Genomic DNA, 27,366 nt, shown 5'->3' with positions numbered 1-27,366 from the left:
TATATAAAAACAGAGCTAAGTTAAAGTTGTACATTTTGCTGGGAACCGACGGGCAACAGAGGCGGTAAAATCCGTTTTGAGTAGATGCACTAACATGACAAAACGGGGAAGGTAGTGAAATGACAATCTTGTAATCATATTATTCTGCTGAAAAAACAAATGATTCTACTGAATTACCCACATAAAAGCTCACTGGTGCGGAGACCCTTACCACAAGTGCATGTTGGCGTTCAGCTTATTCCTCAGCGGAGTCACCACTGCAACGACAAAACAAAGGAGTTATTTGGTAACGGGGTGTAAATTGTATTACTAATAACAACCCCTCTAAAATTGATTTGGACTCTGTTTTCCACACTTTTCAAGCACCTGCAGATACGCTGCCGTTGTATGTAAGCCCTAGGAAAATTAGACCGGCCTTAAAAGAAAATCGCACTCTGCATCTCCCTCAAACGGCGTCTCTTATTTGACAACGGCCCGGTTCACCCGCAGACGGCGGCGGCGCCGCTGTCAGACGCGAACCGTCATTGGTTCCTCTGTTCCACCGGGGAGCTTTGTCTCCGTGCAGCACTCATCACTTTCACTATTTGTTATTCCTACATGCAAAAAGCAATATTTCTGCGCGACCCCCCCCGTATTGGAGGGTCACCGCCTGCCTCCCCGTCTCGGTGGCTGAAGTGTGCATGTGTTTAATATCTTTTGAGTTGCATTGCTAGGCAACAGGCTAGGAGTTGTGTGACCTTGGGTTTACAGAAACAATGGCCGACAATTGACGAGGACTTAAATATAAAGCTGAAGCCGGAGCTGGCGTGGCCGGCTCCTGGTGTCGGCGTGGGGAGAATGAAAATGTGCCATTCTGGAAGCAGGTCCTCTGACATGACAACACAACCAAACAGTCAACACAACCGGTCCGGTTGAAGACGAGACGTGCGGAGATCAGGAAAAAAAAGAAGCGTTTATTCCCTTTTTTTTCATTCACACACACATTCACACATTCACACATTCACACATTCACGATGGCTTCGTGCTGATATAATCGGAATAATGGCGGCGCAGGCGGAATTTGTACTTTATTGCCTGGGCTGATCCTTCGGCTGGCCAGATTATAGTGTGAAAACACGCAGGACACACACATGATTACAGTTACACGGGCCTTGTGAAGAGGCTCCAGACAGTCAGGGACATTTGTGATGAAACAATTAGTTTTGGTGAGGATGAGGGTTTAGTCTGCGACACTCAGCCGGGGACATTTATCACGATTGTTTTGACATTTTAAAGACTCGAGGTTCAATTTAAAAGATGATTAATTTTGTTAAATAATCCTAGATTTGGACTGAAATCAAATAATTAGATAAAACAACCATTGGATTTGCTGCTAGAGGAGATTTGTACAAACATTTTGCTGGTTTGGTGACATTTTTCATGTTTGCACAGTTCTCAAATTTCCTACATGGAAATTACAGATTTTCATAGTTTTTCCGTATGTTTTTTTTTTGTTACAACATTTTGGATTTTCTCATTAAAAACAGTGTCCGCAACCTCACATATGTTTGGCTTTAAAGACATAAATGCAGTGTAATATAAGTTCTATGTCTCAGTGTGCTAACAACACAGAAAGAAAAGGCTACAATTTGTATTCCTTTGTTCGACTTATCAAAGGCAGAAATACAATCTAATGTGCTGTTTTTGATAGATTAATAAAAGTACATAAGTACAATACACTTTAAAAAAAAAATCTAACTCGATTGTATCAGCCTGAATCCAAACCAGACTTTACTTGACATCTGAACTCTGAAGGTAAAAGTAGTGATCAGAGAGCCGGAGTTGAGGGAAGCTGTACGACGTTGGGTGAGCTGCACGACCCTGATTCGAGCCGTCACTTACTTTAAGAGGAGAAGCGGATGAATACAGTGTGACCAGGTTGTGTCTGGTCTGGTAAGTTAAGTCAAGCATTTCTCCTTTTGATGGCTGCCACCTGGCTTCGTCACCTGCAAATCCTGAATGTACTCACAAACCTCACAGTTACCTGATAACTGCATCACAATGAGGAGAGGATTTCCCATGCTATAACACAGTGTGTCACTTTTAGGGGTGTTATAGTGCAGATACACTTGTTATGCTCTTGCACTGCCTGAGAAGACCCTTTGAAGTGTTGCCATGTCTCTGGGGTCCTACCCACCATGCTCGGCTCCCAGAAGGCAGCACTCTGGCAGCATCTTCGGGTGTCTGGGATCCACCTCCACTTTGATGGATGCATTGTTTCCTGCGCACACAGACGGCGATGCGCTCTTTTAAATCATATGGAGTGATGAGCGTTAGTGTAATTTGAGGGTCCTGTGACCCGTGAAGTCTGAAGAGACACTGTGCCAGTGCGTGTACGACAACTTTACTGGAATTAGCCGGGCGTGTGTTTCACAGTACCGATGGCGATCCGCCTCATGGTGTCGGACCGGCTGGGCTTTTCTGGCTCCAGAATCCAGGTGTCGCTGTCGATCTCATCCAAGACGTCCCAGAACTCTGTGAGGGACTTCAAGACCAGCAGGAACTGCCTGTGGAGCTGCTCCAGGGTACTCTTAACAAACCAGACCAGGCGAAGCACAACACATAAACAACCACTGTGTCATTGATAATAGAGCCGGGCTTTCATTTGGATTCAATTGCAGATACATTTAAATGTGGATATTGATAACTTACGATTTATCTTTCAATTTGCACAAATTTGAAACAAAAGTTGGATTTATGTTTTTTTTTGAAAGACGCACTTAGTTGTTTTCCTTCCGAGTTTGATAAGATGATAAATAACAAGCTCATGTGTCTACAGTCAGTTCACTCCTGGAGCGATTAGCTTAGCAAAAAGACCGGAAACAGGAGAAACAGCTCGCCTGGCTTCATCTAAACTTCAGAAATACACAAAGTTAAAATGTTCTTTTGGTGTCTCTGTTGATCTGTTTATACAGAAACTACAATTTGTGGTTTTAGCGGGTTATGTATTGTAATTGTTTCTCAGCAAACAACAGCAAGCGATATTCCGGAAGGCTTTTCATCACAGTGAGCTTTTTTTAATGTCCCTCTGCTTCCTGACTGTATGCTATGCTATGCTATGCTATGCTATGCTAACCAACCACATCCTACATCCAATGCCGTATTTAACTCATGAATGAAGAGTGCTATCAACGTGCTACATCGTCGGAGAAAACGATTAAATTCAGACAATAAACAGCAGCTGATCGATAATAAAAATGAAAAATAAGGTAAATAAAGTTGATAGACGTGTGATGTATGAAACGCCTCCCACGATTGCGTGAAAAGACAAAACTTGTGATTCAGTTTATTAGGAGAACAAAGTGACAGAAGAGCAGAGAGGATCCGTTAATATCATGATTAGTCTGCTGAGATCCGACACTGAAACGCTGCGCATGTTCGTCTTTGATACAACCAAACGCAGAAGGCGTCTGCCGTCGCGTTTCATTTCAGAGAACCGACGTGAACAGAAAGTGCAGATGGCAAATGACCAGTTGGTAAAACTCTAACAACTTAAGGCGCACACACACACACACACGCTCACACACACACACACACACACACACACACACACACACACACACACACACACACACACACACACACACACACACACACACACACACACACACACACACACACACACACACACACAAACAGAGAGAAGAGAAAGGGAGGCTAATAGAGGTGTGGGAGAGCAATACAGATGGAATGAGAGGGAAAAAATGAGGGGGAAAAAATGAACCAAAAATGATGGGTCATTGTGCCAGCACAGTGCACACAATTAAGCATCGTCCAGGTGCTGAGAGCCTCGGCAATTACAGCCCAATTAATGCCAGTGGTATGATTACAGTTACAGCTCAGGATAACTACGCTAGGCTCAGTTCAGAAAGAAGAAGAAAGAAGAAAAGAAAAAAAAAAAAAGAAGAAAAGCAGAAGAGCTGGTAATTGAATTCCTGCTGCATCTCAGACAAGAACATGAGTGAGAGCGTAGGACTGTAGGAAAGTATGAAAGAGACTGAGATTTGCTCCTTGGCCATCTCAATCAGTCCTCTTTTTCTATTTATGATATCTTTAACTGACCTCGATTTAGCTCCTAAAAGCAGCCAGGATGAAGAATTCACTCCTCTTTAGTCAGATACTGTTAAATGTTTTTTGACCTTTTTTTTTGGAAAACATTTCTAGCTGAGCATCTGATATGTTCTCTATTGTAAAAAAAAAATAGTTTTCCCCTGACTACTCAATCCTATACATTTATATAATTTAAAGATGAGACACATAATGTGGCTGTTAATGGCTGCGTCTAAATGTTTTATAAGCTGCCAACATTGTCATAATCTCTACAGTACAAAGCACAATCAGGTGAAGTAATTAATGGTCTATAAAGTAAGTCAGTGAACACATTAGGTACCTGCACTGTTTCTGTTGTTTGTGATGAACAAAGAGAGTAAAAATGTGTCTGCGTCACAAACACTAATGTTGTATTTGTTGGCCATGATTGATAACGTTACATTTGAAATTCTGATTTTGCAATTTTATACACGCACATGAGCCAAAACCTCATGGCCGCTCACAGATGAAGCAAAACATGTTGATTGTCTCGTAACAATGGCGCATTTTCAAGGTCTGGGATCTATTCAACAGTATTCGATTAACTTAGGAGGCTCCCTGCAATCCTGACTGCAAACCGCCAAGGTTAAGAATAAAGGTGCTCCAATCAATCCAGCCACCGATGGCGAGCGGCCGATATTAGCTCTGAAAAAGAAATCTGCAGTCTCTAAAAAGGCCGATCAGAGGAGGCGATCACGTGACATAAAACTCTCCGCGGCGAGCTAACATGGCTCCACTGGCGTCACCTGTCTGCTAGTACATTCAGATGTCTGCTGAAGTTTTTTCATTTTCTTATTACTAAGAAGGATAAAGAGACATTTCTCCAACGCAGGATGTTCTGACATCCTGGCTGCTGGACGGCGACGCGACCGAGCGGCTCCGAGCCACAGGGAAAGTAGCGCGAGCTGCTTTTCGCGTGCTCCGTACGGCGAATCGTTGGATAACGATGGAGAACATAGTGGCGGCGACATCAGCAGCAGATGTAACTCTACCTGTCGCAGCCAGTTGTCCCATGAAGCGGACAGCTGCGTGGGGTTTTTAGCAGGACGATAATAAAAGCTGCTTTTGCAAAGGGACGTGAGCCCATAGGTAGCGATAGACTTTTCAGGCCGGCAGGAAATATTGTAACTGTGAAGAGGAAGAAACTGTCTGCCAGAAAAAGAAGAGATGCTTGTATTTAAGCTTAGAGAGGTATGAAGGATATTAATGATGTATGAATAATACTGATTTTTATTCACTGTCTTTCTCTCTTTCTGAATGAGCTGTTCCAAATATTTATTTATTTGAATTAAAACCTAACCTTCTTCATTTGTTTTTACTAGTGTGTTGTTTTTTTGTTTGTTTTTGATATATATCATTCACTTTGACATTTGGTTATTTAACGTTATCAAATTCCTACATTTTTAACTGACATCAGTGTCTAATTATTTTGTGGTTCGCAATTTTGAGAAACGTATTGTAGGCTGAGGTTTGTATTTACTAAATAATGCAATAGCAACCAAAATACAATAGGAAAACTGTAGAGTCATGATATGATGTATACAGCAGGGGCATTGCTGTCTACTGCACATACACCCCTCACATTTGTATTCATCCCAATGCTTCCTTCATCAGTTAATAAATGCACTTTTTGGTTGTTAAAAATCACCATTGTGCAGCCTGCAGGTACAATGGACACAAACTACACACACACACACACACACACACACACACACACACACACACACACACACACACACACACACACACACACACACACACACACACACACACACACACACACAGAAAAACACACACACAGAGGTTGATTTCTCTTCCCATTCTAGTTCCACACAAACGCACAGAGTCTTGGCCCTGCAACAGAGCAGGCAATAATTACTCATTCAAATGAACATGTCAGGACTGCCGACAGACAGGCCCTTCCCCCCGCCAAACACACACACACACACACACACACACACACACACACACACACACACACACACACACACACACACACACACACACACACACATTAGACAAAAACACACTTGGCAGATGCAAGCACATACACACCCGTATATATATATACCCACACACACACACACACGCGCACACTTCATGTTGCAGTGTGGGAGAGATCCATCAACGGCCCAGCAGGCAGACAGGCTCCATACGGTAGCGCTGTTCTAAGCTGGTCCTCACTGTACGCCTGCCATGTATCAGCTCAGTAACACACACACACACACACACACACACACACACACACACACACACACACACACACACACACACACACACACACACACACACACACACACACACACACACACACACACACACACACATTTGTGATGAAACTCATTGACATAATGCGTTTCACAGCTCCTGTCTCCTCACACTCCAAAGGTCTAAAACTCAAACTGGTCCCCATAAAGGTCGACATGAGGAACATTAGGAAGAACGATCCAGCGAAATACTCAGATATGGACCAGCAGCTCTTTTATGATGGACAAAGTGACAGTAAAAAAAAAAGAAAAGAAAATATATAATACACAAGACAAAACAAGACATTTATGTATGTGTGTGTGTGTGTGTGTGTGTGTGTGTGTGTGTGTGTGTGTGTGTGTGTGTGTGTGTGTGTGTGTGTGTGTGTGTGTGTGTGTGTGTGTGTGTGTGTGTGTGTGTGTGTGTGTGTGTGTGTGTGAGTAAGCGACACAGACTGAGAGGCAGTGACAGAGATGAAAAGCAGCAAGACGGCAAGCAACAATAACGAGGAGGCAAAGAGATACAGAGAGCCCAACGTTGTTTTTACATCAAAGCACTTTTATGGCAATTATAGAGGACTCAATCTGAGCGGCTGGAGATGTGTTCTGTCAAATTATGCAACAGGTAGCAGAGAATGAGTCAAGTGTATTCTTGTAGGCCTTAATCAGATTGTGAGTCTCAAAGGGCTTCAAAACGTTACATTAAAAAACTCTGAAGCTTTGAGGTTTCACAAAATTGAATTTTCCAATTTACATTTGCAACATAAATAAAGTGACACAGTTGGCGTAGTGGACTGGTTCTCGGATTCTTGTGACATGGCTTTTTCAGTGTTCCTGGTTGTAATGCTACTTTTTACAGTACGAGTATGTGCCGAGCCAACAGTCAATCACATTGTAAATGAAAGGATTTAAAGAACGCTACTGTAAAGTCAAGCTCTTAATCAGCTGGATTCGATATCTATAGTAGGACTGTTGACCCTTTTGCTCTAAGCTGAACACAGACACTGCAATCTGGTGCATGAATAAAAACACAGTTCACAGTATTTAGGAGAGCATGGCAATAACTGGTATTTTAATAAATTATTTACCAAATTTATCTAAAAGGCACGAAGAAGCACTCAGCTTTTACTTTTCTTGTTAAAGTCTTGCTTTTTTAAGGACAAGAATAAATATGAACTAATTGCAACAACTGTAACTACAAAAGAATTTACTCCATCCGCTAACTGTGTGATATGTTTGATCTCCTGAACACAGATTTCCTGACCAGTATTCAAAGTGTTCTGCTCCTGTCCAAAAGTTTTCACTGATATACAGTTATGTGAAGTTCCCACATTCATAAGTCAGTAGCAGGTTTTCAAAGTGTAAGCATTTCTTTTTTTGTTTTTGTTTTAACAAAACGCACTAAGTGATCAATGAGCAGCATTTCAAATGTGTAAAAAGTCAGTGGATAGATAGTGTATCTGTACGCGTGCACATACCTGCGGTGTCCAGGTTATGGCCAGAGGCACTGGCAGGTCAGCTGAGCATTCAGGGGCGTCTGCAGGGTGCTGTAGAAGGTGGGATAAGTTTTGAGCATAAATTAAAACTTAATTTAAATATGGAAGCTAACTGATCCTCTGAATCCCTGCAGTGATTATATATGAAATGTGCCCCAAAACCATTACAATAAAAACTCCCTGCCATTTCTTTCTCTATAACATCTCCTTGTTACCTCACAGACTCTAGTTTTCATTTATTGTTGATGCAGTCAAAAAAACAGCAACAACAACAACAACAACAAAAAAACAACGTAACTCGCTTTGATACATTCAGAATAGTGTCGAGTCAAGTCACGCTTACCACACTGCTGCTTCTCTTTTTAATAGGAATATTATTTTCAATGTGTTTGGTGTTTTTTCTATTGTTAAGTGACCGTGTTGTGGTCACTGGTTTATGTTGTGGTCCAGCCAAAAATATTTGATTTGTTATTTACCTAATTAATGAGCACCCGTTTCTTTCCAGATCAGTTTGAGAGTCTCCGCTGCGTTTTGCAGGCACGTTCCCGGTTGCGTTTCTGTCCTCTGATCTCTGCGTGTTTCTGATCAGACCAGAGCTCGACTCTGCCTGTTCTCCTCTGTTACACTCACACAGTGCTGAGCGGACACAGGTGAAGGAGAGCGAGGGGAAGGTTGTCCACTCGTCGATCGATCGGGTTCGCACATCGCTCGAACCTTCAGTGAGCTACTCAGAAACGGGTCCCGGGCTACTAGTAGCTTGCGAGGAATTTTTGCACAAAGTATTATATGTCACTGAGAGTGCTTGAACAGTTCTATCATAGCTTAGCGACAGTAATTAGGCATGGCAGGCCTGTCAAGATTTGGACTTCTCGACATGCTGAAGCAGTTTGCACTCTGTAGTAGAGATTCTGCACTTAAAGAGTTTAAAGGACTGTGTGTTTTATAGCCATTACAGCAAAATGTCCTAATAAATGGTCAGAGGAAAATACATTGTACTGAATTTATAAATATGCCAAGTGAGTCATTAAAATACAGGCAATCCTACCCCTCCTTAAGGTTTTGGTTTTTTTTGCCCGGCATTAGCAACCCGCTTAGATTGATTTAAAATTGTCTTGCATCAAAGAATTTACAGTAAGCCCTGGCATTAGCGGTGGCCAGCATCAATATCCCGCTAAAACCTCATTAAGAGCTCAATAAGAAGCTCTGGTCAGTGCATACGAGCCAGACTTCCTCTCCCTGTTTCACCTTCAACATCACACTACTCTCTTGTCCTTTCCCTGTGCTCGTCCTCTCTCCCTCCCCCGCCTTCCCAGCCGCCATGCATCCGTGCCAGTGCTGCCTCCTCCCTAACTGTGCCCGGTGAGGGATGACCTGGCGCTGGATCTGGTAGAAGCAGCTGGAGCGCAGAGAGGACTTGGAGCTATTTTTACCCGGTGCCAGAGGGGTGAGGAGGGCCAGGTGAGCAGGTGGGCACAGAGTGGGGTCCCCACCACCCTCCTTTGTCCCCAGTGGATGTCATCTGGGCTTAGGTAAGCACCACCTCACCACGCCACCCACCTACCCAACCACAATGCCCAGAATATGCAATCCCACTCTGGGCGAATTCCACTCTTGCCAGCTACTACAGGCTTCATTTGGACTTGGATATTAAGTCAAAGACAGGACTGAGAAACATTCTTGCACAAGTAAAATCTAACCTTCAAGTATTTGTACTTTTTAAAACAATAATCTGAGTTTATACTTTAAACTTGCAGTGCAGAACTTTTGTCTCTGTCTTTTGCCAACTAGAGCAATAACAATAACACTGTTATTAGGCTCCACCAAAGGCTATCGCTGTGGAATGAGATGTTTTACTATCAGAAGTTGATCCATTCAGTCCAATAACAGCTGGAAATTGTAGGAGTTGCACTATTGAATTATTTTATCCCCAGTCAAGACAGCATTGGGTTAAACCAGTTAGCTGACTGGGCCGGAGGAAGTCTCTGAGTGCCCATGCTCATGAATTATTGATTTGTTCACATTAAGCAAAAACAAAACTTCCAATTGCCTATACTATTCCCAGTTTTATTCCACACCATCGTGAGCGATGACCTTTTCTTGGATTCTGTTGGAAGGGATGTTTTGGTTGCAATACTACGGTTGGCCACTGCAGTATTGCAACAAACAATCATCATGTGTTCCTGAGACCAAATGTGATTAAACACAATCTGTTTCCTCTTGTTTTTCAATACGGAGATCCCCGAAATGCAAACATTTCAAACGCCCTGTAATACCCTACTATTCCCCAGGTCTGCATACGCCTTTACCAACACGAGGTAAAGGTTTCGTGCACTTCTCTCGATGTCGGTGATCAGAGACAGCGGGTATGGAGATGAGTGTGGGTGTATTGGTTTTTCTCTATGCATAGAGGAAGGTTTTCCATCATGCTGAGGTCTACGTGGAGATGTTTTATCTGTGCTACATCTCAGTCACAGCGGGTTATCATGTCTCTCCACACCCTCTCCAGTTTGACCTAGATTTAGGGGCACAGATGTAAATCACTGATTTGCTATCAGCAAATTGAACATCTCCATACGCGTTTGGTGAAGATGGCCTGTTTGGATTTGGATTGGCTACAGGTCAACATCAAGTTGTGTTCCATTTGATGAAACATTTTCAGCGAGTCCTTACAGTACTGTGTGGGTGTGTGGGTGTTTCTGAGCGTGCAGGGTAGTGTGTCTCTTACCTTAGACCCGAGTTTAATAGTGAGAATGTGATGCCTCTCAGAGGAATCCTCCGCTTTCAGTCTCAACGTTCGGAACTCTGTGTCTATTGAAAGCAGCCTGAAGATGGACAAACACAATGGATACGCCATAAATCAATATCCGTTCACAGACACTGTAAAGTACAGCAGCCATCATCCGTCATTAATCACAGCTGCAGACAAAATATTGAGACATCAACTCTACCTTGAGATTCATTACTCTAGGTACCAACACTGACATTACATCAGGCTACAACTCCATATTCACACCCAAATCTGAGCAGTGTTTACATCGATCGGATGGTGGCTGACGTTCATTAAGCGACGTCAGACGTATTGTGTCATTTCCCGTTGATTTGGTATTACGCAACACAAACGTTCTCTGTAGAGTGGCTAATTTGAAATTATACAAGGAGTTCCGACGCAGCAATCTGATTGGTCAAGTGGACATTTGGAACATGCTCAAATCAGCATAAAAGCACACCCTGTTCATCACTAGAAATATCACTCCGCCTTCTCGATGGGAATCGAATTTCATATAATGTTCAATATAATGTTGTTTTTACTCGTAATAGGACTATTAAATGTGACCCATTTGGCAAAATCTGGTTTGTTTTGGTCCTTTTTGGTCGCTCCGAGCACCCGTACCGTAACACCACGGATAGTCGAGCACTAAAAATCCTAACAGTGGCGAGCCTGACTTGTTATGTTTTAACACGACACAACGCTAAAATCTTAAATAATACATGACTCCCTCGATATATTTTTTCAGCGGATATTTTACTTACAACACGATTAAGGTAGCTAAGCAGTTTTGTTTTTTTTGTGTGGTATTTATTCAATTTGAGAAACCATATCTGGAAAGCAATAAAACGGACTAGAAATCCTCTCTGTTGCTAGGTGGTTGCTAAGGGTCGGCCAACTTCCTGAAGTGGGAAACATTGCATACATCAAATTCGCTTTTACTGATGCGACTGATTGTTTTCCAGTTGTTAGAATATCCCATGTATTGCAATGGAAACGGAGATCACACTAACAAAAAGTTTCATATTGTGAGTGTGAATTGCCCCACAATATGAATGTATTTTGATAACATATCTTATTTAGATGGTAATTTGTTGTGGAATCACAATATGTATATATAATCGAGGGTCTGCTTTAACGTCATTATTGGCAACTCAGTGATGCTTAATTATAACACTAATTTGCTCTACTCAAGCACCTGTGTTGCAAATTTTTGTGCTAACCATAAACTTAAGTAATATACTGAGAACTTGGACTGGAACATGTCAGCATGTCATTGGGATTAAAGGAACTGCACTGGGCTTGTTTAAATCATATTTACACGATAGATTCCAAATTTGTTAATGCCAACAATGACTTCCATGCACACAAACATTAGTCACAGAGATCAACAGGGTTCTTTACTGGGACCAATATTTTTTTATACTATTACTATACTATTTATATTATACGTGCTTCCTTTCAGCAATATCTATTAGGAAACACTGCAAAAATGCAAAAAAATGGCTAAGCAGACGGCACAAAGTGATATTTATCACAGTTGTAGTTGGAGACCAAAACCGAGATAAAAGAAGAGTTAATATTGGAATGACATTCGTCAGCTCAATAATCTTTGTCTGCTGGATGTGTAAACTGACCGTCTTTTAGCTATGTCAATTTCAAAAGGCCACAATTTGTCAAATGTGCATGCGATATTTAGCTTGTTGCGAAGGTTCTGTCTACAAGTGGCCACATGTTCTGCTCAGCGTGTTTATAGATCAACAAAGTCAGTCCCCATCTGTTATCTCAAGTCACATGACTGACAGTCTGCCGCCAATAAGCAAAAGTTAGAAATGCAAAATGGGAACAATTTCATTCCCTGATCTGCTACATAAATAATTATGTTAAAAATTAACAAAATACAGTGCAGGTCAGATACTCCTGACTGATAACAGCGTTAACAGCCACAGTGCTGCTCTACTATCTAACGCTTAGCTCCTGGGACGCATTAGTGTTGGAGGATCCAAGTTTAGCATTACCATGAGGGTAATTAGCTAAACCGGACAACTGCCGGACAACAATATTGGGGACTTTTGACGACTTAATGCTGCTGTGTTCACGGACATGACAGACTTGACTTTTCTCTTACTTCAAAGGCGTTAAAGTGCACTTGATTTACAATTTGTGCTGCTTGTAGGGCCGGAAAGCAAATATGCCTGTAATTAAACTGTAGGAGGCTAAATGTAGAGACACAACTGTGTACTACAGCAAGTCTATAATGCATTTTCGGACAGTTACACCACATATTCCTGGTCTACTGCAAGTTTGGTTAGTTTATTTTTAATATATTTCTTTTACCAGAAATGAATAGATTGACGACTAATCATGAACACCCTAAGTGTATATATAAGTAATTTGTTAGCAAAGTTGCACAGAAGAAGTCTGTAGATACTTTTGGTGGTCTCATGACACTATCCTTGTTCACCATACTGGTGCCCTGAGAATATCTACAATTACAATGTGTTCACCAGGGCAAAATATGCCAAGACACTTCAAAAGGACACATGACTGAATATTTGACTGCTGCCATAAATAAACCTTGGTCAACACCTGAGTGCCATCAGCAGTTACAGAAGTGGGATTGAAGCTCTCGGGAAATATTGCGTCTCTGTTTTGAAGGCAAAATTCACACTTTCAAGCTTCAATCAACATGTAAATCAGAACGTTTTCCTTCCTGAGCTAATTATAACCTACTGAGTCTAAGGAGACAACACCGATCTGGCTGGAGCATTCACCAACACTGCTGTCAGATTTACTGCTCCTTCAGCTGCTCCAGCACGCTGTGAAGGAGTCAGTTCCTCCCACTCGACAGTCCACCTCTGGTCGACTGAGACCTGCAGACAAAAGACTGATCGGAGACAAAGGATTTGAACAGTCCTCCTCCAGATTTACAGTACATTAGGATGGAAGCTCTGTGCCAAGGCTGACATGGCTGTATATCTGCTGAGGATTTATGGACCGTGTTGGAGAGGAGTGATGTGAGCGGTGTGCTCCGAGGAATGACGCGCACACTTAGGGAAGTGATGGAATGATGTGAGACGGTGTCCGATGGGCCCGACTCATAAAAGTGTCTGCTCGCTCACACATTTGCAATCGAACTCCCGGAGTAGGGCAACAGTGCTTTAATGTCACACACACACACACACACACACACACACACACACACACACACACACACACACACACACACACACACACACACTAGCATCTTGTCATATGCTCACTAGCATCTACACATACAAGCACACAATGCTACGATCATGCCACACACAAACACTTCCCTATGCAGCACTTTAGGAATGTGTGGGTGCCACCTGCTGATAGCGGCCTGCAAAAAGAAAAGATTGCAGCAGTTTAGAACGTCTTGAACAAACAATTCCCTGGCAACTTTAAATTAGGGATGGGAGATGATATTTAAATAGCTGTTAAATATATATATATTTTAAATCTATTAGCATATGGCACGATAGTTCTTCCTTATTTCCTCTGTTTTAACTGGCGTCTGGTTGTAATGCGTTACTGCCGTCCAAAGGTGGCGGTAATGCACGTAAAAGCTGTCTGCCAGCCACCATTGAACAAGACAAGGAGAAAAAGACCACGTTGCTGCCAGACTTCGATTAATAATCAAATAGTTAAGGGCACATTTTGAAAAGTAATTTTGCTTGAAACGCCCATCCCTGCGTAATATCCTCAGGTGCACATTAATGACGAGTCCAGATCAGTAAAATACCCATTGCTGCACATAACAATAGATACATAAGTCAGTCCCACCAGGATTTTGCAGTGCTTTTTCTTTTGATAGTTGCAAACAAAACTGCTTGATTTTGCAGCAGCTTTTCTCAAAAAAAATTCTGTAATTTGCAGTGTTGTGACTTATTTTTCAGTAAACTTAGAGGAAATGCAAATATTCCAAGTCAAGAATAAATGAAGAATAAATATAATATAATATATAAGAATAAATGAAGTGATTCTTTTTTTTTTTTTTAACTACAATCTAATAAAGAGTCACATGTACTCATTTTGTATGATAATAAGCACTGCACATCACGGATATAGCCAGAATTATTTTAGTTCTTATCTTTTTTGTTTTTCCTTTCTAAACTTTAGGAATCATGGGATCATAGTTTTTAAATAATAAAGTAAAAATACAAATGAGCTTAATAGCTTAAATAATACTAGTTCAACACACTGTATATACAAAAAAAAAAAATGCAATTGCTTACAACTGTAAGTGTGTATAAAATGTAATTCAGTATGATCAGTCTGCCAAAGGGAAGTCTGGAGATTTGTAGCTCAAGAGAAGACCACATTTCCCAAAAACCCTGTCACCTCCAGTTTTTCATTTTTTCCCAGTCAACGACATGCCGTTTGTTTTGATAGGTTGCTGACTGTAAACAAGCTATTTTTGTTAATGTAACAAGTTTTATTTGGAAAGGCTTTGTACAGTAATGCCTTCATTAGAGCTTCTGTCGAAAAAATGTATAGTAGAGAAATGGCGAGAACAAAATTGTAAACTACCATGAATATCGGATAGTACGGTCGAGTTTGCATTTATCATTGTGTTCGAAAGATCGCAAGATGGAGGGACTTGCAAATCAGTCAAGCAAGGCCAGGTAATAGACCAAAATGGACAAATTGATGAGGAAAAAGTTTAATTGAAATAAATGTGATTTGTAGAAGTGGTTCACTCAAAATAAAGATAGTCTTTTCTTTAATCCTATTGAAGTCATGACACCTGAGTGAATTCCTTTATATCCATTTGTATTTCTTCAGTTATGTCTGATGCACAAATTTACAGTAGTGTTTGCAGGTTTAAACAATCAAAATGATCGACACTATAACACCTTTTTAAAGCTGCCATGGGATTAAATGAATCTTTCACCTCTCCCTTTGCTACCTGCAGGACTGTGTAAAGGTGGTTCATACTGCTGGTAATTCCATAAATACATGAACATCTGTGCATGCTGGATTTATTGAGTTAGGTCCAATGGCACTTGATTCAGTCCAAATCATGTATGAAAGTCCTTATTGAATTCAAATCCTTTTGTCTACCTCATTGAATCAAATTACGTTTCATTAACCTTTGGTTGGCAGAGAATTCAGAAACATAATTTGTGCATGGAATATTAAGTGGGCCATTCTCCTGAAACTGCAAAATCAGATAATTTTACGAGAGAAGTGAGGCAACAATGATTAGCTTGCACAACTACAAAAACACACCATCCCCTCACAACTGCACAGAGTGGTGTTACAGAGAACTGATTCTCTTCTTTCACAAATCATCTTTGGTTACATACAGACACTGATATGTAGGCAGCACTTCAACCATTGTGAAAAAAAGAATCTCTATAATTCATGTAAAAATCTATTTTTCTCGTTTACAATCGACTTCACCCTCATTGAAAAAACATTTTAAATTTGTTCTGCTTTTGCGGGCTTCAGGTTTTCACATCATGTGGTCCATGAATGACGTTCAAACCAGATGTGATATCACAGAAGCCCGTACATACATGTGTTAATAAACTGAGATTTAAGGTGAGCTCGGAGAAACTTTATCCTTTCAGCAGATGAATGTGAAAACAGCCTCTGAGTATCAGCCTCTGCAACATACATCCTGCTGCACAGTGAGGCTCAAATGTGAAGTAGAAGTAACCACGAGCAAAACAATTATCTGAGTGATAATTAGCTGTAGTTAATTTATTCTGCTGAAGATGATGTTTGAAACTCTAACTCAGCATTGATCGGCACAGGCTAAAAACGACAAGCCAGCGACCTGAATGCAACCCCCCCCCCCCCCAAAAAAAATAGTCAGCTGTTGAAGGTGAAGGCTGTAGAAGCACAACGCACAACGGAGAATATGAGAAAACTTTTGAAGTACGGGGTCTCTAGGGCTGTGAATTTCATCAATAGTCAATTTTTCAACAGGATATTATGGTAGTAAAACAATAAACTGAGTAGAGACATAATATTAATAAGCTGTATTTAATAAAGCAGAAATAATGTAGATCTTGCCACTGAATTAATCGTGCAATCAGAGAAGACTAAACAGAAATAGTCAGAATTAGCCAACTTCTAAGGTTTGGTTGTGGAAAAAAAGTCACCAGTTCATTACAAACACGTATATTCCCATCTCCTCTCCTCCGGGGTCTCACGGGCAGGATAGCGGGGACTAGCTGCCGCCCCTACTTGGCCATGATGGAAACAGCATGACAGTCAGACGTCCAGCTGGGAAGACTGATGAGAGCATCCCATTTGCAACTCCACAGCCAAGTGAGCCATTTCCAGACAGCGCACCCCACTCAAATTTGTGTGTGCGCATGTCCCTGATTTTGTGTGTGTGTGTGTGTGTGTGTGTGTGTGTGTGTGTGTGTGTGTGTGTGTGTGTGTGTGTGTGTGTGTGTGTGTGTTGACAAAGTGATTCATGAATGCTGAGATCAATGCATATGTAGAGAGCTTGTGTGTGCTGCATAAGTAACACGCATGCAAAGTAATGGCATTAGCAAGATACGGTAGAGGAAATGGAGGACAATGCAAGTCGCATGCAGACAAATGTAATGCATGTGCAAATCAAATGCACACACACACACAAAAAAACTATACTAATTTTATAAAGCATTGAGACCTGTATAACCATTAGCCTGGTTTACAGTTTAACTGTGCCAACCAGGACATTCCCATTACTTACTGAATATGACTGTGGAATTCCCAATGCAATTTTTTATGGCATTTATATCACAGGATTGTAGGAGTAATGTATCGGCAGGACTAATAATATAACAAAAACAAAGATGAAGAAAAAAAAAAATCCACGTTGGGAACCTTCAGCCATCCCTCAGCCCTGGGCCTGCTGGACCAACAAAGCCCTGCTGTCAGAGAGCTGTTATAACTGGCCTCGGAAGAGCAGCAACACAGTGTGACGGACCGATAACACCGGGATAAGACGAGACGATGCTCCGCACGTACGCTGAGAGGCTGTGAACATGGAGAGCCAGCTGTGCCTGTAATGAGCCTCCGAGCTTCCAGGGCCACGTTTTGGGGCCATCGAATGATGGCGGCTGACCTACTTGACCTAATTTTCCATTAATTAACACATGGTTTGCCATCTTCAGCCAATTAAGATGACCACACTCTCAAATGCAGAAATGGAGACCACGTGATGAAAGAGAAGAGAGAGAAAGACTCACTTACCTGGCCCAATCAGCAGACAGAATTACAGCTGAAAACCCCTGGTGGCTATTAGCACGGCCCATACCAATTAAGACGCTAAGCGAATCTCGAGTGCTTTGGAGATTGAGGCCCACTGTGTATAATGCCTCCTAACCGTAACACGACACTGAAAATGATGTTGGTCCCATTTCCAGCATAAAGCATACCTTCACCCCCCCCCACACTTCTCCTATTAAAACCTGAGAGTCTTCAATTAGAGCCATTTGCATTTTGCTAATATCATAATTGTAGCCATGGTCATTAATAGGAAAGTGGAAAATGAGTGTAGTAGTCAAGGCTTAATCCGAGCTGGGGGAGAATAGATATCTTCCTACTAACTACCGCCTCCCCCTCCTCACTCTCTCCTGACGAGTGGAGACAACGATATTAGCCGGGCCTGTCAGCGCACGTGGGCTGAGCGTTATTAAATGTGACCTGGATTTAACTATAACTCAATAACTAAAAATATGGAAGTCATTAAGAGACATTTGTTAATGTGGAGCTGTGTTGTTGCAGGCTCTCATATCAGTTTAGACTGCTGGAGGAGAAGAAAAAAAAAAAAAACAGGGACTGCTCCATATAGCCACGTAAAGCGGAGGAGGTTTATACCAATATACTGTATACAGCTCGGAAAGTTAATCTTACCTCTGTGGAAAATACATCAAAGAAAAACAAAATATATCTCCTGAGTTTTTACACCATCAATAACAATGTTTCATTGTTCCTGGCTGGTGAGTTGCTTACAGTTGCTTATTTGTTGCCCTTAAATTGGAGGGTGTACTTGTAGAAGCAACAGAGCTTCTACAGAGAGAAGGAAAACCACAGAGTTGAGATCTGGCTCGCTCCGAGAGAAGCTCCATCAACGAGTAATTCCACAGGCAAATTACTTCCACAGCATCCTGGGACCATGTAAGTGCTGCACAGAACCATGTTACCATGTTGTTCATTAAGAAAAAAAATAATTGTTTGATTATCGCATAATTTTCTTTGTAAGCCAATTTAAACAACTATTTACACTGAGTGGGATTGATTCTGTAGTATTGCAGCTTACCGTTTCCAGGGCAGAGCTAAATCTCATTTTTAAAGGCCCACCGAAAACCATATAATCAATCTCATGGACTTTTTTTTTCTGTATTATGGGTCTTGTGTTGTTTTGTTTACTCCTCCGACCACTAAGTTGTGCCTACTTGTTTTGTGAAATTTAAAAACAGTGATCAAGGAAGTAAAGCTTGATCAGAGTCAGGTGTTGTTGATCTGAGAGGAGGAATGCTGATTTTTTTTTTTTACCGTCATTCATACTCAGATAAATCTGCACAATAGATATGAACTTGGATGATGAATGGGCAATTTGGTAAAAAAGCATGTGTCACTACAGTTTTTAAAAAGCAGCCACATTGGGTAAAGAAAATAGTGACTGGAGAGGAGAGGAGAGGAGAGGAGAGAAGTTGGAGGCTGTAAACAGGTACTGTATAAGCCATGCTGACACCAGCATCTCAGCCATGACTGCATCCACAGTTGGGGTTTTTTCTCCTATTTTTCAAAAATAGCAAACACAAGTGCAACTAGCAACCGATGACAGTCCACCACCATTGTTTCTAAGTCACATTCAACTACTGAAGTTTCTGAGATCCCAAGTTTGTGGAATTGCCACACAAACGTAATTCTTGGTTCTGCTCTTGATGGAATTGTCTGGTTTGCGTTCTTATAATTAGAAGATTACAAATCAGACAAATCTGTCATTATGTCCGTTGTCTCCCACGTTCAGAAAATGTATAAGGTTTGAAAATCCTCCAGTGTGCACAAGGACTTAAAGAATCAGCCGCTCACGTCTTGGTGCCAGAGGCCACCTTCAGAGGGCTTGCAGAGTCCACGCCTCGGTGGCTCAGAGCTGTTTTGGCTCATCAAGTGCATGTACAGTGGGTACAGAAAGTATTCAGACCCCTTTAAATTTTTCACTCTTTGTTTCATTGCAGCCATTTGCTAAAATCAAAAAAGTTCATTTTATTTCTCATTAATGTACACTCAGCACCCCATCTTGACAGAAAAAAACAGAAATGTAGAAATTTGTGCAAATTTATTAAAAAAGAAAAACTGAAATATCACATGGTCATAAGTATTCAGACCCTTTGCTGTGACACTCATATTTAACTCACATGCTGTCCATTTCTTCTGATCCTCCTTGAGATGGTTCTACTCCTTCATTGGAGTCCAGCTGTGTTTAATTAAACTGATTGGACTTGATTAGGAAAGGCACACACCTGTCTATATAAGACCTTACAGCTCACAGTGCATGTCAGAGCAAATGAGAATCATGAGGTCGAAGGAACTGTCCAAGGAGCTCAGAGACAGAGTTGTGGCAAGGCACAGATCTGGCCAAGGTTACAAAATAATTTCTGCAGCACTCAAGGTTCCTAAGAGCACAGTGGCCTCCATAATCCTTAAATGGAAGAAGTTTGGGACGACCAGAACTCTTCCTAGACCTGGCCGTCCAGCCAAACTGAGCAATCGTGGGAGAAGAGCCTTGGTGAGAGAGGTAAAGAAGAACCCAAAGATCACTGTGGCTGAGCTCCAGAGATGCAGTAGGGAGATGGGAGAAAGTTCCACAAAGTCAACTATCACTGCAGCCCTCCACCAGTCGGGGCTTTATGGCAGAGTGGCCCGACGGAAGCCTCTCCTCAGTGCAAGACATATGAAAGCCCGCATAGAGTTTGCCAAAAAACACATGAAGGACTCCCAGACTATGAGAAATAAGATTCTCTGGTCTGATGAGACCAAGATTGAACTTTTTGTCGTTAATTCTAAGCGGTATGTGTGGAGAAAACCAGGCACTGCTCATCACCTGCCCAATACAATCCCAACAGTGAAACATGGTGGTGGCAGCATCATGCTATGGGGGTGTTTTTCAGCTGCAGGGACAGGACGACCGGTTGCAATTGAAGGAAAGATGAATGCGGCCAAGTACAGAGATATCCTGGAAGAAAACCTCTTCCAGAGTGCTCTGGACCTCAGACTGGGCCGAAGGTTCACCTTCCAACAAGACAATGACCCTAAGCACACAGCTAAAATAACAAAGGAGTGGCTTCGGAACAACTCTGTGACCATTCTTGACTGGCCCAGCCAGAGCCCTGACCTAAACCCAATTGAGCATCTCTGGAGAGACCTGAAAATGGCTGTCCACCAACGTTCACCATCCAACCTGATGGAACTGGAGAGGATCTGCAAGGAAGAATGGCAGAGGATCCCCAAATCCAGGTGTGAAAAGCTTGTTGCATCATTCCCAAGAAGACTCATGGCTGTACGAGCTCAAAAGGGTGCTTCTACTCAATACTGAGCAAAGGGTCTGAATACTTATGACCATGTGATATTTCAGTTTTTCTTTTTTAATAAATTTGCACAAATTTCTACATTTGTTTTTTTCTGTCAAGATGGGGTGCTGAGTGTACATTAATGAGAAATAAAATGAACTTTTTTGATTTAAGCAAATGGCTGCAATGAAACAAAGAGTGAAAAATGTAAAGGGGTCTGAATACTTTCCGTACCCACTGTAGCATGTAGCAGAGCATGAGCATCACATTCATCACACTCAAAGACTATTTTGGACATAACTTTTCCAAACTTTGACCTCACATCAGTCAAAAGATGGCACGTACCCGAGGTACCCCTTGTACACTCTTTTTCAGCTTTCCAAATCTTAAAATGTGTTTGCCTTTGGAAAACTGTGATAAACATTTTTCATCGTTTCCTTTTTTTTTTACATTTATAAACAAAATTATTTAAAAAATAAAATAAATAAAACAATAAACGTGGTAGTCATAGCCAACTTCCCCAAGACTTCCCAGCTTAGTGACTAATGCTCCTTTAAAGCCGCGTGCCAGAACATGTGTTAGTGTTGCCCACTTACTTGTCCCACCCAAGGGTCTCCATCTCAGAGATGAGCTGAGAGTAATACTGTGGAGGCGCGATGGAGCAGCACTCAGGACGGCTCTTCAGACCCACTTCCTGCCATGACACACAGAACACTTCTCATTTTCAGCCCGGATTACTATACACATCATATCACCACTTCACTCTCCGCCGTAATCTCTCCACTGAAAGCAAACAGCATAAAGGAATCAGAGCCAATAAGTCTTTGTGCCTTTGTTTTACGGCAGGCACATACGGTAGGCGTTTTCATTAATCTAACAGAATGTACATGTAGATGTGTGCGTCACAATCAAGGCTATTGATAGTGCCTGGAGGTTCCCATTTACTTCCTATTCATAAAGCAACAATGTCAAAGTGACCGTGCAAACCACAATGTCATTCTCCTCCTTACCAAGACAGTCTTCAGCTCCAGAATGAAGCTGACAAGATCAGCCGACTGCTGCAGCCTCTGTGAGAAGTCAAACAAGAGAGAAAAGACATCCTTGAATGAAAGGATAATGAAGTGACAGTGTCTATTTTTTTTTTCCTCTAGCCAGCCTTTCAAATCAAACACAGTGTTTGTGATTAATGGGGGCTGCCACCAGCTTTAATAATTAATGATAGCTTAAAGGCTGTGAAAATAATGAACTTTGCAGCCCGGGGTGAAATATCAATCTCATCCAAATAACCCTGAGGGGCCACATAACAAATAGGGACATTTTCCAGGCAATGTTAATTAAACAGTGAAAAATATTTTTCTCTCCTTCTGAATGAGGCGAGCCTGATGGGTGACAGAGTGCAGGAAAAAAAAAATGCTCAATGCAGCCAACACAAAGGAGCCAAAATGACTTGACAAAAAACACAAATGATAAACAGATACACAGCAAACAACATAATCTCAATCATTGATCGCAGATTCAATTTGTCACTAAATATTATGATTCAACAAGCAGCACATTGCTGTTTACCTGCTTCACGATGTGCTCATATCCACGCAACAGGTGTTTCAACTGCCAACAACAGTGCAGCCTATAAAGACAAAATCATACATTTTTGCAACACATTCAGAAAATCATATACTCTGTGGCTATGCAGGAGCTTATATATATCATACTTGTTCGCATAGTTTGTAAAGAGAAGGAGAGGAGATAATTCGTACTTGGCCTGCTTGAGTTGGCGATCCGGTGGGAGAACTATTCTCATTCTGAAGTCTCTTTCCTGGAAAAAAAAAACACAGAATAACTGGAAGTTAAATGACAACATGTTATCAATAAACTGGTACAAGTTTTAATGTGCTGAGATTAGAAAATTACAGTTTTATATGAGCTCTGAAACTAACTTGCTAATGAAGAACGTGTGACCTGCAGAATTCCGTTCAGGAATTTTACAATATAAAGTTTATTTTAGAAGTGAAAGAGACACATTAATGGTAGAACATAACTTCAGAACTATTTTTAGTCAACACAATCAACTGTTTAATACGGCATGACACTCGTAGTTCCTAACAACGTTCAAAATAAAATATCGCCCGAATCTTCTACAGCATTGCATGCATATATGAGTGGATGCAAATATCAATGATACAAGTTGGCTAAGTTTTATTAAAGCTGGCCGAATTCACCAACTGTCTCTACACATATGTTTAATGTTTGAAGTTTAAGTCTACCAAACGAGTAAACGTGTCCACACCAAGGAACCTTTAAATTAAAAGAGTTTTCAATGCAGTTTGGACTGGAGAAAGAAGACTCCACTAATACATGAACTAAGTTACCTGAACAGTGATAAATCCGTCATAGACCGTTTTCTCCTTGTTGAGCGGTAAAAGCAGCGGGTTGTCTTTTACTAGTGAACCCTCCATAGAACTTTATAACGTTATGGGCCCAACTTTCAGCTGTCAGACCAGCACGACTGCTTCCCAGCTAACTTTACCAAGCCTGGCAGGATGGACGATAGCGGTGGGTTTAACTCGGTAACCTGAACCAAACAGTTAATATTAGATCTGTCAGATAATGCTGTCATACACAGGATTAGCCAAGACGTCAGTTGGCTTTAGTAGAACAAATACTAGTCGTCAACTTCAGCAAAACCTCCGCATCCCGCCATCAATAACAAAACAGCTGACGTCACGAAGCTGCCTTCAATGACTCACAACGAATATGGGAATTCCCAATCACGCACTTGTTGGTGTGGCGATCAAATGCCAGCGTGTAAATGTTTTTACTGGTGGATTGTGTTAAATCCCAAATTGAAGAGACCCGACTACACCTGACGTCCTCACATCTACGCCACATCCTGGGTTTGTCAATTTCATGGGCACTACCAGGAAACAATATAACCCCGCCCCTTTGGCCTGCAGAGCATCTTTCCCTCCAAACACACAAGAACAAAGAAGGGCTCTGTAAGTGAAAATGAACCTTTAATTCCACCTGTTTAAAGTCATAATAAAGACATTTAGTAGACATAAAACACACATGCATTATTAAACAAAGAAAATGAAAATAAATAATAATAAATAATTTCCTTTGTTTAACAATTCATGTGTGTTTTATGTCTACTAAATGTCTTCATTATGACTTTATACCTGTTTGTTACATTTAAAGAGGATGGAAAACCAAGTTTGTGAATGTATTCACTATGTAAATTAAACATTGTTTATAAACCATCGTATTTACTTACTCATTGTGCGATTTGTTAATGCTGATATTTGATACTTTTTGATACTTCCTGTTTAGAAAAAAAAATCATCCATCCATCCCTCCTTTGTTAATCCTGAACCACCAAAACAAACTGTTGGAGCAGCTTTGGGATCCAGTGTTTAAATGTGCATGCCGAATCAGAAGTTCAGTGAACCAACACCACCACCTTCACTATAGTTATTTCAGATTGTGTATACATGTTGTAACTGTTAGCTGAAATGATTGCACCCTTATTAGTGATTGTTTGTTTTTAGGTGCTGATTTAGAACTATGAGTTATGTTATGTATGTTATGTTATGTTATGTTATGTTATGTTATGTTATGTTATGTTATGTTATGTTATGTTATGTTATGTTATGTTATGTTATGTTATGTTATGTTATGTTACAAAGTTAAAAGCTGAAAAACATTTTAAACACAGGCTATGTTCCCAACTTGAATTACTTCCTCTGTCCAGACTTTAATATGTAGTGGAGATTTTGAAGGAATCCTTATATGTGTACACGCCATTGACTGTATATAAAGGTATTCGTAGCTTCCAGGTCTGAAAAATGAGGCAGATGCAGATGTGCCTTAAGCTGCAGTACCACCGAATACCACTAGAGGTTGGTTTCAAAAAAGCCTCAGGCTCTGTAGACTCCCATTCAACTTCTCTTATGAAATTCAAAGTCAGTAAATTTTTTCCACAAGTTATCATGGTTTTGCTAGATAAAGTCACTCCTTCTTTAGGTTTCTGACAGTTCATCTGAAAATAATCCTGTCATTGATTAGGGAATAAGTCTTAAAAATCTTGTTTTTGGGTGTGTCCATTTGATTGGATAAGCCTGTGGAAAACTTTCAATTTATGGGACTAATGTTTTTTCTTCACAATGCAGTCACACTTACAGACTACATTTACACCTGATTGATATCCAGTCCCAATGCAAGCCTGTCCACCTCTAAACTCTGGCTGATCCAATTGCAATCCAATCTGTATTAGCACAGGTTCTGTGTGCACATGTTAATACCAGGTATAAATGGGGTATCTGTGTTACAAACAGCTGCCTGCTGTGTCTAGAAAGGAGGTTGATGGTGAAAGTGAACCAAGGTGGGAAGGTTGCACGGCCCCACAGCCTAAACATATGAAACACTGAATAGAGCTGCTGATCATTTCCAGTGGGTTCATCACAACAAGCAACAACAGCAACTTGAAAATGTGTAAGGACAAAGCTGATTAATGCAGCTTTAAAATATTGCTTGAAACAGTGCTTTTTTGTTTTTTGACTTGTTCTTGACTTGACCCCACTTAAATTCAGTCTTGACTTGATCTCGAAACTGCTCAGTCTTCTCTCAGACTTCACAACCACAGCTTTGCTGGTTCTTGTTTAGGCTAAAGACAACCTTGGTACCAATAAAAACACATTTAATGTTATGAGGTGCTTTTAAAAAGGGGAAAAAATGTCAAAATTGGCACTTTCTGATTCTGCCTTATTGTCTGTTGCTAGCTGAAATCCACCAATGTCCTTCTTTAACCAGCATGCAAAAATGTCCTCAACATATGGCAAATGTAACTCTGGAGATATAGCAAATTCCTATTCTAATCCAATCAAAACATGATTACTACAAACGCATTCTCCAACAATGCACACTTGTCCTTCAGGTTCCTTATGAGCCCATATTCATTCGTGCAGCTGTGAGTGTAGAATAGGAATGTGTGATTATACTGTATAGAGCTGGTGAGGGGAGTGTGTCAAAGCGTGCATGCCACACAATGTGCCTGGAGAGATTGATGTTTTTGTCATCCACCTGCTTCAAAGCTGTAAAAAGGCGGCTGATGCACATAGAGAAACCTAGCCAGGCAGGCTCACAAACAAAAGAGGGAGAACCTCACTGCTCCTCTTTGCACATCTGTTTTGGAGGAATATCTGAGGTTTCTGTTGTTATGGACACTGGGCTCAAATGAACATGAATCTGAGTCTTTTGTCTGGGAGTGGGTAAGTGTTGAATGCCCTTTTTTTTTTTTGCTCTCATAGGGAAATGGGAACAATTTAAGGTCTTTTTTTTTGTTTAGTTTTTTTGAATATGTTACATTGGTACAGTGGCAGTGAGAGAAGGAAGCAGCAGCAGCAGCAGCACTCTTCCCTCCCTCTTTCTCTCTGTCTTTTTGGCTCGCTCTCTCCTTCTTGTCACGGAGAGTAAATCTGCAGGCGTGCAGCACGGCCGGCGTTAATGGCATTCCAGTTGCAAAAAGGGCGTCAAAATGTAGCATCAGAGGAAAGCAGAAGGGCAGATGCATATAGGCGGTGAGCTCTCTGTCGTCTTCTGTCTCTGTCTGCTTCTCCTTCCTTCCCTCTCCGTCTGTCTGACCGCTTTCCCTTCCGCTGCCTCCAGCGCCGGGCTCCGTCTGGGAGAGGAATGATCTATGGTGCTTTGTTTATCACTGGCCATGGTCACTTCTCTGGAACGCAATTGGCTGGAACTACACCGTGTGGGTCCTGCACCCTGCGTCTCCCTCTCTCTCTCTCCCAGTCTCTCCCTCTCTTCTCTCTCTCTCTCTCTCTCTCTCTCTCTCTCTCTCTCTCTCTTTAAAGCAAGACATGAGCAGGGGTGCCTTGTCCGACATGCCTTTTTATCTTCTTTTTTTTTTTTTTTTTCCTTCGTGGTTTTGCATGTATCTGAATGATAATGGGACATATTGTTCCCTGGACCGCTGATTGATTGAATGGCTTGACAGCAAAATGTGTTGACTACATTCAGGAATTTGTGCATGCCCAGTTGTGGATTATCTTGTGTTTTGTCCTTTCTGAGCACCATTTTGAAAATGTTCTGGCTCTTTTTTTTTTCATGTTTTACATGAATAGCATATTGCATGTTTTCAAAGCACAGTGGGAGTGTTAGAGCTTTTA

At 41.3% G+C, this 27,366-nt stretch overlaps 1 protein-coding gene across 3 annotated transcripts in view; it reads right to left on the bottom strand.

The window, feature by feature from the left end:
- fancl (FA complementation group L) overlaps positions 1–24,013 on the bottom strand; it is a 29,713-nt gene extending 5,700 nt beyond the window's left edge. For 2 of the 3 annotated variants that reach the window (XM_069689851.1, XM_069689853.1), the window contains exons 1-10: positions 23,557–23,891; positions 22,945–23,003; positions 22,754–22,814; positions 22,198–22,254; positions 21,784–21,881; positions 10,596–10,692; positions 7,853–7,921; positions 2,419–2,569; positions 2,177–2,260; positions 212–257 (exon numbers count right to left, since the gene is read on the bottom strand). In XM_069689851.1, the coding sequence (XP_069545952.1) occupies positions 212–257; positions 2,177–2,260; positions 2,419–2,569; positions 7,853–7,921; positions 10,596–10,692; positions 21,784–21,881; positions 22,198–22,254; positions 22,754–22,814; positions 22,945–23,003; positions 23,557–23,643 (809 nt within the window). In that variant the 5' untranslated portion in view covers positions 23,644–23,891. Of the gene's footprint in view, positions 1–211; positions 258–2,176; positions 2,261–2,418; positions 2,570–7,852; positions 7,922–10,595; positions 10,693–21,783; positions 21,882–22,197; positions 22,255–22,753; positions 22,815–22,944; positions 23,004–23,556; positions 23,892–23,934 lie in introns of those variants that run through there. The other variant, XM_069689852.1, reaches the window with a different exon arrangement.
- Positions 24,014–27,366: the final 3,353 nt, after the last annotated feature.

The sequence above is a fragment of the Brachyistius frenatus genome, unplaced genomic scaffold, assembly GCF_029030835.1.
Source record: "Brachyistius frenatus isolate BFR_SWC_R1_liver_20210118 unplaced genomic scaffold, ASM2903083v1 Contig_8, whole genome shotgun sequence".
In the NCBI taxonomy this organism is placed as follows: Eukaryota; Metazoa; Chordata; class Actinopteri; family Embiotocidae; genus Brachyistius; species Brachyistius frenatus.
This window is presented reverse-complemented; position numbering and strand designations above follow the sequence as displayed.